Source organism: Primulina tabacum, chromosome 17 (genome assembly GCF_025594145.1).
Source record: "Primulina tabacum isolate GXHZ01 chromosome 17, ASM2559414v2, whole genome shotgun sequence".
NCBI lineage: Eukaryota > Viridiplantae > Streptophyta > Magnoliopsida > Lamiales > Gesneriaceae > Primulina > Primulina tabacum.
The window spans coordinates 33,245,385-33,257,227 of NC_134566.1; the positions used below are offsets into that span (position 1 = coordinate 33,245,385).

General features: G+C 29.4%; 1 protein-coding gene across 1 annotated transcript; it reads left to right on the forward strand.

Annotated features, from left to right (window-relative positions):
* The first annotated feature begins 7,411 nt into the window (after positions 1-7,411).
* LOC142531701 (formin-like protein 11) lies at positions 7,412-10,801 on the forward strand. The gene is made up of 4 exons (XM_075637927.1): positions 7,412-9,212; positions 9,302-9,492; positions 9,582-9,817; positions 9,893-10,801. The coding sequence occupies exons 1-4, from the start codon at positions 7,681-7,683 to the stop codon at positions 10,616-10,618; spliced, it is 2,685 nt and encodes an 894-aa protein (XP_075494042.1). The 5' UTR covers positions 7,412-7,680; the 3' UTR covers positions 10,619-10,801.
* The last annotated feature ends 1,042 nt before the right edge of the window (positions 10,802-11,843 follow it).

Sequence of the window (11,843 nt, forward strand, 5' to 3'; positions counted from 1 at the left end):
TCGACAAATCCAATATTTCATTTAAATATTTTTGTTAATAATATTTACATGAGTTTTATTGTATATTTATCCAATAAGAAAGGGATAAATTATAATTCAATATATAATAATATTTGAAAACTGCAGAATGCTTCTAATTTAAAAATCGAGTAACATGTAAGTGATCAATTCAAAACTAAAAGTTGATGCAACATGTTTCTTCTAGCTTTACAATCGAATAATGTAGGATCGAGGGTTTGTCGCTTTATCAAAAGTTATAACTGATGGTAACTATGCAAGTCAAATCTTTAAATCATACAACAACTCAAGCGTCTACCCATCGTGGACAATTATTATACCAGACAATCTATCTCCTAACAATTGCACCGATTTCAATCAATGAAAAACAAAGTCGCGATCTTGGCTCTGATACCAATTGTAGGCTCAAGCGTTTACTGTTTTATTAAAACCAATAGATTATGGTAATAGTGCAAATCAAATATTTTAAATAGTACAACAGCTCAAGCGCAACATTTCAGTTACTCTACCCAATTTGATCAATTATTGTACCTAACAAATAAATTTATGCAAATAACATTTTATTATATCATATGAATTTATAAGACATTTGAATAGAATATATACTTGATATTCTACATAAGTAGTAGAGAAAAAAAATCATTTTTCATCTATTTGAAATTTTATATTTTAAAATAAAAGAAAAATCAGAAATTTTTCTTTCATTCTTTCAAAAAATGAGTCGACAAAATTTCAACATAACTCACTTAAACTAACATGTTTATCCACTAAAAATATTGAAAGAATTGTTTATACAATTTAATAAAAAAGTCAAAGTACATCATTTTTTGATTCCAAATAACGATCACATTATTATTACGTTACAATGATAAATAAATTATTATTTTTAGTTTATCATCATAGTCTTTACCTCAATAGACACATTTTCGAATGTAGGATGTTAAATTTAAAATTGACATAAGATAATTATAGTATTAATTCTAACATTTTTTTTATTCTTCTCAATAGATTGCTTTTTCTATCTTCAAATATATTGATCTATTTATATTGTATATAAAGTATAATAATTATTTGGTTAATTGATCACATTTAAGATTAGATGTTTAGAAAAAATTCTAATATATCTTTAAAGACCAATAGATGATGAAATTAAATTTGAAATCAAGAGAAAAATTAAGAAAATGTAGAACACTACAGTGCATGAACTTTCACTTTGTACAGTGACAAAACATAAGGTGAGACCAAGTGAGATACTTATATATATAAGTCTCATTCAACTTAGCCCATTATAATTTTTTTTATTAACTCACTTTGTCGTTTGTTTTTACTCCACTAACTTTGCAGTGTAACTCATTGAAGTATTAACTTTTTACTTTTTTAGCACATAGTGGCCTCCACTCTCACCGAATTCAATCTTTAGAAATCGGTATTAGTAGTTTATAGGTAATAGACAATTATTTAGTTTTTATTTTCTTCCATTTGATTAATTGTGTAATTTTTTATGTTCTACCTAATTCATTTTTAGAATTTTTATTAAATTTTTATAATCATGATTAGAAGTGTTGCACACATACAATATAAAATTAATATATTTTAAAATGTTAATATTGAAGTGTCGAATAAATGTATTAAATCATTAATTAAAAAGTTTTAGCAAAACAATATACATCATAATTCAGATTTAAAGATTAATATAAAAATAAAGAATTGCGATGAATATCTTATAAAATAAATGGTGTTAGCCCAAAAGGATTAAATATGATTATTGTAAATGAATTTTTCTTAATTAATTAGAAAATTTTCAGCAAATGTGCTGAATTAATTAGAATGTTTTCAATATAGTATGCCGATAAATTTTTTTCATATGAGTTAGTGATTGAGTCTTTATGAACATTTAAAAAAAATGTGTCTTTAGTTATAGTAACGGTGTCTCATAATTTAAAATATTAAATGAAACAAATTATCAAGATAAAAAATTAATTAAGAAATTCAAGAATATGTGATTACTCAATTAGTTTAATTGACACGCTCTTTAGTTTGTTGATTTAATAGATGTTAAATCCACAATCACTGAGTTTGACAAGGATTTTTTAGACTAAAATACAATTATAATAAATTACTTGATTGTATATGTAATAAAATTTTGTATATTTCATATATGTTTGATTTATTTCATTTATAAGGTTGAAATTTTATATATTATGATATAAGATTTGTGATACATCTTAACATCGATAAATTCACTAAAAATTTATATATTAATTTTCGATACCATATAATTCTGGTTTCGCCCAGACTTTTTGAATTCGTTTGTTGGAATTTATTGTTCCTCATTTTACCAAGACTCATAATATGTCAAACATGAAAGTGAATATTAATTTAAAGAGATGATAATATTTATATATTGTAATAAATATATTTACTCCTCGCGATACTGATAAAACTAACTTACAAATAATATGTTGATGAACATATTGTCAGAAATCCAAAAATACAACTCAAATGTCAACTTTGACACTCACTTTTGAGTGATTGCCAAAAAATCTCAACAATCCACAATTTTTGGACAAGATAATAACATCACAATTTTGAAATCAAAATGATATTTTCTATTTTATATCAAGAATTCATGATTGAAAATCAATAATATTATATATAGATATTTAATATAAACTCGTGCGAGCTCATTTAGGCCCACCTTTAAATTAGTCGACAAAATTTCAACCCAACTCACTCAAACTGTTTGGCGGTGCAGGCCAAACCGACAGACTCAACCCAAATTGACGGCTCAAATCACAACGATCTTTTACCGTATTTTATTTAAATAATTTATAAATATAAATCGCAAAAAAATTTCGGTTGCAAAAAATTTTAATTTAAACACATAAATTCTACAAACTGTCACATGAGGACATGAAAAAAAAAATAATAAGACACCAAAGAAAATTCACAATTCGATAATTAGTTATTTCTAAACATAAATTAATTAATTTAATTTACACAATGAAAAGATAAATAAAAAATCTAAATCATTGAATTAAAAATAACATATTATAATGTGGGTAGACATAAAAAAAACTAAATACTAATTTACATAATGAAAAGATATCATTGGATAAAAATAACATATTATAATGTGAGTAGACATAAAAAATTAAATACTAATAATCACATATATTTAAAATATAAATAAGGAGAAAGAAAAGATACATTTAAAGTAAGCAATTAATGTAAAACAAACAATTAATAAAGAGATAAATGTAAATTCACATATAAACTCACATATTTATATATAATAATAGAAATTTTATAATATTATATATATATAGATATTTAATATAAACTCGTGCGAGCTCATTCAGGCTCACCTTTAAATGAGTCGACAAATTTCAACATAACTCACTTAAACTGTTTGGCGGTGCATGCCAATCCGACAGATACAACCGAAATTGACGGCTCAAATCACAACGATCTTTTATCGTGTTTTATTTAAATAATTTATAAATATAAGCCGCAAAAAAATTTTGGTTGTAAAAAACTTTAATTTAAACACATAAATTCTAGTAAATTGTCACATGAGGACATGAAAAAAATAAGACACCAAATAAAATTCACAATTCGATAATGAGTTATTTCTAAAATTTAATTAATTTAATTTACATAATGAAAAGATAAATAAAAAATCTAAATCATTGGATTAAAAATAACATATTATAAGGTGGGTAGGCATAATAAAACCAAATACTAATTTACATAATGAAAAAATATCATTGGATAAAAATAACATATTATAATGTGTGTAGACATAAAAAATTAAATACTAATAATCACACATATTTAAAATATGATAAGGAGAAAGAAAAGATACATTTAAAGTAAGCAATTAATGTAAAGCAAATAATTATAAAGAGATAGATGTAAAAATTCACATATAAAGTCACATATTTATATGTATAATAGAAAATCGATAATATTAGATATATATATTTAATATAAACTCGTGCGAGCTCATTTAGACTCACCTTTAAATGAGTCGACAAAATTTGAACATAACTCACTTAAACAATTTGGCGGTGCAGGCCAACTCGACATACCCAACCCAAATTGATGGCTCAAATCACAAACGATCTTTTACCGTGTTTTATTTAAATAATTTATAAAAACTAAATCGCAAAAAATTTCGGTTGCAAAAAACTTTAATTTATACACATAAATTCTAGTAAACTGTCACATGATGACATAAAAAAAATTAATAAGACACCAAAGAAAATTCACAATTCGATAATGAGTTATTTCTAAACTTAATTTATATAATGAATAGATAAATAAAAAATCTAAATCATTGGATTAAAAATAACATATTATAATGTGGATATGCATAAAAAAACAAATACTAATTTATATAATGAAAATATATCATTGGATAAAAATAACATATTATAATGTGGGTAGACATAAAAAATTAAATACTACTAATCACACTTATTTAAAATATAAATAAGGAGAAAGAAAAGATACATTAAAGTAAGCAATTAATAAGATATAATAGATTTAAAATATAAATAAAGAGAAAAAAAGACATATTAAAGTAAGCAATTAATATAAAGTAAACAATTAATAAGGATATAAATGAAAATTCACATATAAAGTCATATATATATATATATATATAACAGATATATTATTTTATTAAATTTGACACACTTAGAATAACTAATTTTGGTTTCATGGTCTGTTTTAATAATTATATATATTAATAAAATATTAAAATTTTAATATAAGTTATATGTAGTTCAACGGATATAGTCATTGTTTGTTGGAGTTTAGGTTATAAGTTCAATTCTTATTGAGGTCATTTTTTATTCTCTTATTTTTCAATTTATTTTTTAATTTATATATCAAAATACAGTGTAGTCCTTCATTAATCTTATAATTATAATTTGATCCCCATTTAAATATAAATCAAATTAATTACAAAAAATATTATACAACGCGTGCGTCGGTGTACTAGTATATATATATATATATACCTATGTTCTATTGTAAAAAAGGCATTGGCAAAGTTTTGTATCAGAAGCATCATCCATTTGTATATTCGGAATCTGAACGAATGATCGACTAATTAAGTCGACCATTGAAATTGCTAGCAAGAATATGATCACATGCATCGACAAGTTATCAATGGAATTTTCCTCAAATTGGTATTGGACAATTTTGGAAATTGCGATGAATATATTTTTAATGAGGATATAAATACTTCATACGAGAAAACTCACAATCAATTGTTTTCAACTACTATACATTTCAATTCAATGAATTTACGTATGTCTAGCTATTTCTATTATTTTATTTTATTTTAGATTCTTATATTTATAAAATATTCGGTTTTTATTTTTATTTTTTTTAAAAAAAATTGCAAGCCAGCGGGCTCTCTGCAAAATGGCAAGGCAGGGCAATAAAAAATTTTCATAAATCTATTCTATTTTATCAAGGTTGAACACATGATAATAACTAACTAGGAGGACACCAAATTTTTCTTCCAATTTTACCTTTATATGATACTAATATTACACTTTTATTTTTTGTTATTTTGTTTTTGTTTTTAAATTTCAACACATACTTTTATTTTTATTTTTATTTTTTTTATTTCAACAATTCAAATATCAATTTACTCACTCCATAAATTATTAAATTACACTTTAGTCCATCGATAATGATAAAAAAATTTGTACACACGTATTGTGTGTGCATAATAACTAGTTTATTATTATAAATGTCCACCTCTTATACTGGCGGGGCTTTATTTTTATTTTTTTAAATATATATATATATATATATATATAATATAAATATATATATATATATATATAGCATGCCTTGAATAATGGTGACTTACTTTGTTTTGATAAAATCCTACTATGCACGTTACTTTGATAAATACATTAAAAAAAATTACTTCAAACAGTAAAAAAAAACCATAAAACAATAATAGTTTACAACAACTTACATCGAAATAAAATTATTCCTTAACAAATTAAAATTTCACAGTTCTAATATAGTATTATTCATATTTCATAACATAAATCAAGACAAAAACTTGTGTGAGACGGTCTCGCAGGTCATATTTTGTGAAACAAATCTCTTATTTGGGTATCCATGAAAAATTATTAATTTTTATGCTAAGAGTATTACTTTTTATTGTGAATATCGGTAGGGTTGATATGTCTCACAGATAAAGATTCGTGAGACTGTGTCATAAGAGACATCCTCATAAATCAAACTCATTACAAGAAAATTGATTACAATCCATTTTTTAATAAATAAAATAATATAAAACAAAATGACACTAATTAATATCAAGAATCAACATTTAATTAGTCAATAGTCTAGTAATCTTGTTGATTTAAATTTAAGTTTGAGCCAAAAATAGTTCATCAATTTTTAAATTCTGAATCTTTAATTGGGTAACATCCAAAAGAAGTCGAATCATAAAAAAAAAAAAATTTTGAATTATTATCCAATGTGAAAAAGAGAAAATTCAGAAACCGACCCCCACCTTCCTTCTCTCTCATGTAGTTACAGAAGAGACGAAATTTGACTTATATTTTTTTAATGGTGATTAGATTCCGAAATATATGCAGCTAATTGAAAAAGGTTTATGAAAGAGACACTGAATCTTGGATAATTCAACCTCAAAATCTCACAAAGTGTGCTATTATTCTGACCAAATCACGTGAGAAAGTGGTGTAAGATATCCGCTGTCAATCGAGGTTTTTACATTAACTGGTTGGTGAGATTACACCATCACCTCCAACAAATTAGGACCCACCTAAATATACTTTTAGTATGAATAATGACATTCAGTTACATGTAATACATAGTTCACTCAAGTTTAAACAAGCCCCATTATTTCAACTTGGCGCGGAGACTTATTTATCGATTGCTTACTCATCTTTGTTTTATATAATGTTTAGCTCAAATTATATAAATGATTGATATCGTGTATCGATATTTTATATCGATTTATCATCTTTATATTATGCATTCTTAATCATTTCACGAATGAAAGATGGATAAAAGTGATACTTAGAAGTCTGGTGAAATCTTATTTTGCATTTCTGAGCTCAAAATACCATCTCATCAACTTCCATAGAATACAATGATGCCTAGCTAATTGCGCTGTAATCAATGGGACAGCGTTACAGATTTCAATAAAATGGCAATGGCGTAAAAACTAACTCTCCGAACAAACCAACAAACTCGAGAAATTAATAAAAAGAAAAAATGCGGTGAGGGTTGTTTGGGTTACAGATGCTGTCCTAAACAAAGAATCAAGACAAAACTCAAAAGTGTACAAAACAGAAGATGATGTACTAAATGTTAACACACTAGTCAAGGGGAAATTAATGGGAGGAGAGCAAATAAACAGGGGAAATAAAGCACCTACAACTGCAGGCTCAGGGGTTCCTTGGAGTAGCATTAAAGACACTGTTTTTACATCTTCTCTACTTCTACAACCCTACTACCATATTTCTTACCATCCGAAACAAACTACGACTCCGATTTTCTTTTTTATATATATAAAGCAAGAAATGGAAAGTATTAAGGTAGATTTATAGGCCAAAATAATGTCAAGTGCTCCATGATTTTGAATTCAAGAACATGGGTTTTGGTGGTTCTCAAGTTCTCCACCTGTTTTTGTTGATCTTCTTTTTATTTGTAACATCTTTCTATTGTACCCATAATTTGATTGCAAAGGCCTCATTCAATGCACAAGAGTACTACTTCAACAGTGAAGTGTATTATGGAGGAAATAATGGGGATGAATTTGCTGGAAAACAAGATAAAAATGGCTTGTTTTTGAAGAAGTTTAGAGTTCTGTTGGGACTTCCAAGCTTCCGATCTCACAAGTCAAGAAATGGGCAATTTGCATATCTTCCTCCATCATCATCACCCTCGCCAGCGCCCGCCTGGACTACAGCTCCGGTGGTGAACACTCACCGACACGCGCATCCGCCGCTGCCTTACCCCTCTTCGTCCTCGAGAGATCATAAAGAACAGAAAGAAGAAGGAGGAAAAGGCATGAAAGATAGAAGAATCTTGAGTGCAGTATTTGCGTCGGTTGGGGTTACCTCTATACTATGTGCAATTGGGCTCTTCTTTTGCTGCAGGAAATTCAAGAAACAACTAAAATGGAGGACCAAAAAATGCGTATCGATGCACACAAGTGAGCCAAGAAACAAAGGTAAATCAAAGTTTGCCACTTCCCAAAGCGCAGCGAAAAAGGTGAGTTCAGATCCAGGCCCTGACCTTTTTTACCTTGATTCATTAGAAACTGCACTAAACCAAAAACATGGTTGCATCAATCCGAATTTCGATCCCGGAAAAACGGCTTTTGCTCGAAACATGTCAAATTGTTCGCATGATGAGAGTGAAGAATCTGATAAGAAAGTTATGCATTCTGAATATGTTAGTGGTAGGCGTTGTTCAGTTGCGGAAATCACTACTGTGCATGAAATTTCTGAGTCGGTCGAGTATAAAAATGAGGACCGTCACTTTTCTTGTGGTGAAAGATTGATCACTGAAGAACAAATACATGAACTTGACGATAAGATTATCACTGAAGAATCTGATTCATCTGATGATGAATCTTTCCATTCTTTCTGCAATTCATGTTCGCCGCAAGTGAGGGATTCCAATGCATCAGCCGGTAGCATAGGCGAATTTTTTGAAGTTACTTCTCAAGATGACCAACATAAGGAATCACTCGGTTTTAAATCTTCAGAGATTTCGAACTCTAATCCCATTTTATCAGCCCCAGGTACTCCCCTGCCGCTGCTACCACCGCCACCGCCACCGCCACCTCCACCACCTTCAGTGCCATTCATGAACGTTTCTTCATCTCCTTCATCAAGAACCAAATCCAGCCTTAAACCGTCCACATTGGTGAATTTTTCGTATTCCAAAGCTCCGAAAACAAGTCCTTCCCCACCACTGCCACCATCCCTTTTGGAAGGAAACGTTAATAATCCTCTCAAAATTCCACCGCCTCCACCTTCCCAGCACAATCAACATATGCCATCAGGAAAAGATGGCTCGCCACTACCAAAGCTCAAACCACTCCATTGGGACAAAGTTAGAGCTACACCAGATAGATCAACAGTGTGGGACAAGCTTCGATCAAGCTCGTTTGAGTAAGAAACTACTCCAGACACTAAGTAAAAGTTCTATATAACTTCATTGATTTTGCTTAAGTTTATAATGATCATGAAACATGGCATAGATTTGATGAGGAAATGATCGAGTCTCTTTTCGGGTACAACCTCCAAAATACCATCAAGATGGATGAAGCAAAAAGCAAAACTCCATCACCGAGCAAGCATGTCCTTGATCCTAAAAGACTACATAACATAACCATACTTTCTAAAGCATTGAATGTCACTGGAGCACAAGTATGCCGGGCGCTAATCCGAGGTATGAAATTTGAAGTTTTTCCATGTGTGTATGAGCGAAAAACAAGAATACCATGTTTCCATTTCTTTTCTTAATTTTTTTACAAATAGGGGATGGTCTGTCATTACAAGATTTAGAAGCACTCTCAAAGATGGTTCCCACCAAGGAAGAAGAGGCTAAGCTCTCAAACTACAGAGGAGATGTTCTTGAATTAGGATCAGCTGAGAAATTAGTGAAGGAGATGCTCAAGATACCATTTGCATTTGCAAGAATAGAGGCTATGCTATACCGAGAAACTTTTGAAGATGAGGTCTTTCATCTCATAAAATCTTTCTCAATGCTCGAGGTAATAATACAAAAGAACCAATCTTCCACATATTATTATCATCTTTATGAATTTATGAATTTTGTTTGATATTAGGAGGCGTGCAAGGAACTAAGATCAAGCCGACTCTTCCTAAAACTACTCGAGGCAGTTCTCAAAACAGGAAACAGAATGAATATTGGAACGACAAGAGGAGGCGCCAAAGCTTTCAAGCTCGACACCCTTCTTAAACTTGCTGATGTAAAGGGAACAGATGGAAAAACGACGCTCCTTCATTTTGTCGTCCAAGAAATCATGCGGTCAGAGGGCATACGAGTATCAGAAAGCATAATGGGCAGAATCAACATGAGAAGCAACACTTTAAACATTGAAGACAAGGAAGAAAACTACAGGAAAATGGGCTTAGACCTTGTCTCCGGTTTAAGCACTGAGCTATGCAATGTAAAAAAAACAGCAACAATAGACTTAGATGTTCTTGCAAGCTCGGTTACAAATTTATCCGAAGAAACGAGTAAGCTGCAACGTTTGGTTCAAAAGGACATGATAATGGAAGAAACAAAGGGTAACTTTGTTATTTCGATGAGATCATTCTTGAAGTATGCAGAAACGAAGGTGAAAGAACTGCAACAAGATGAGAACAGAGTCTTGTTAAATGTTAAAGAAATCACCGAATATTTTCATGGAAACGTAAGCAAAGACGAATCGAACCCACTTCATATTTTTGTAATTGTAAGAGACTTTTTGAGTATGTTAGATCATGTGTGCAAGGAACTGAGAATCTCGAAAACGCCTCGAAGTCCTAACCCTTTATCTGTATTCTGATAGAGTAGAAGAAGATTATGGCTTGATCTGCCATAGTTTCTCGTGTATTAATTTGTGCACCATATTCAAATGACAAGTGAGAGTTTCACACTCTTTCCATCAGCTGGAATGGATCATTAGCATCTTCAAAAATATGTATTTGAATTTTTGAACTTGAATGTATGGAATTCTCAGCCTTCATCATGCCACAAACACATCTTTTACGTGTTTAGAATAAATAACTTGCAACCAATTCCTTATGGTGACTTCGAAGCCGTGGTCGTTATCATTCGTTATGGTAAACCTCAATACTAATGTGATAGCGTGCAAATTAAGTAAATAACATTATGACAAACTTGTCTTGATAAGAAGAATCGAATTCATGACAATCGATCAAACTTGAATTCCAATATCCTGGACCACTAGCAACCAAATTTAGTTACCATACACATTTATTTAATTCTAGACTGCAGAGCGATATTAATTGTTGCAGGGCATCACTGAGAGTTGAGAGGATTTAACCTGCTGGCAGTAAATACCTATTATTGGCTTGGTAGGAAAGCCGAATTTACTAGGCCCTGCCTGATATGGTGAAAATCAGCTCTATCATTTCTGGTCAGACACATTTTTTGGTATTAATAATTGGCCCCAACTTTTAGTCGGATGAGCTTTTTCTCTGGAAATTTGAGCTATTTCTTTGAGGTTTTGGATCTTAACTGAACGGATTTATAACATATAATATAATGGCAATGTCTTTGTTTAAAAAATTAATACTGAGAATTTTAAGAGAGTATTTTAATAGTAATATGCATAAAAAGCAAGACTCTATGCTTATTAATGTCTTTTTCTATCTTTTTCGGTCATTTCAAATATCAAAACTTTTTTTAGCTTTAACAAAAAAGCTTCTTAAAATCAAAGGGACTGTTGCCAAATAATATAAAATTCATATGACATATTCGTAAATTGATTTTTTTATACAGATATCTAACTGATCTGGTTGATGTAAAATTATTATTTGTTATACAAAAATATCGTTTTTCACTTTTAATATGAATCAAGTGTTAATAGTCTCACATGAAAAAACTGTAAGATCATCTGTACACGTGATTCTCCAAATAAAAGCATTATTACAGCAGTATCCTAATAAAAACTTCAGCTAACTTTTGTTTTCAATTTTATTTCATATTTTTAATTATTAAAACCCAACACAGGAAACTTGAGAAATAAAAGCAGAGGAGAACCATTG

What these genes read in the sequence shown, in the direction of transcription:
- LOC142531701 (XM_075637927.1), top strand. Translation starts at nt 7,681, where the DNA reads ATGGGTTTTGGTGGTTCTCAAGTTCTCCACCTGTTTTTGTTGATCTTC. An exon ending in CTTCGATCAAGCTCGTTTGA is followed by an intron (nt 9,213 to 9,301) that starts GTAAGAAACTAC and finishes AACATGGCATAG; the next exon opens with ATTTGATGAGGAAATGATCG. An exon ending in ATGCCGGGCGCTAATCCGAG is followed by an intron (nt 9,493 to 9,581) that starts GTATGAAATTTG and finishes TTTTACAAATAG; the next exon opens with GGGATGGTCTGTCATTACAA.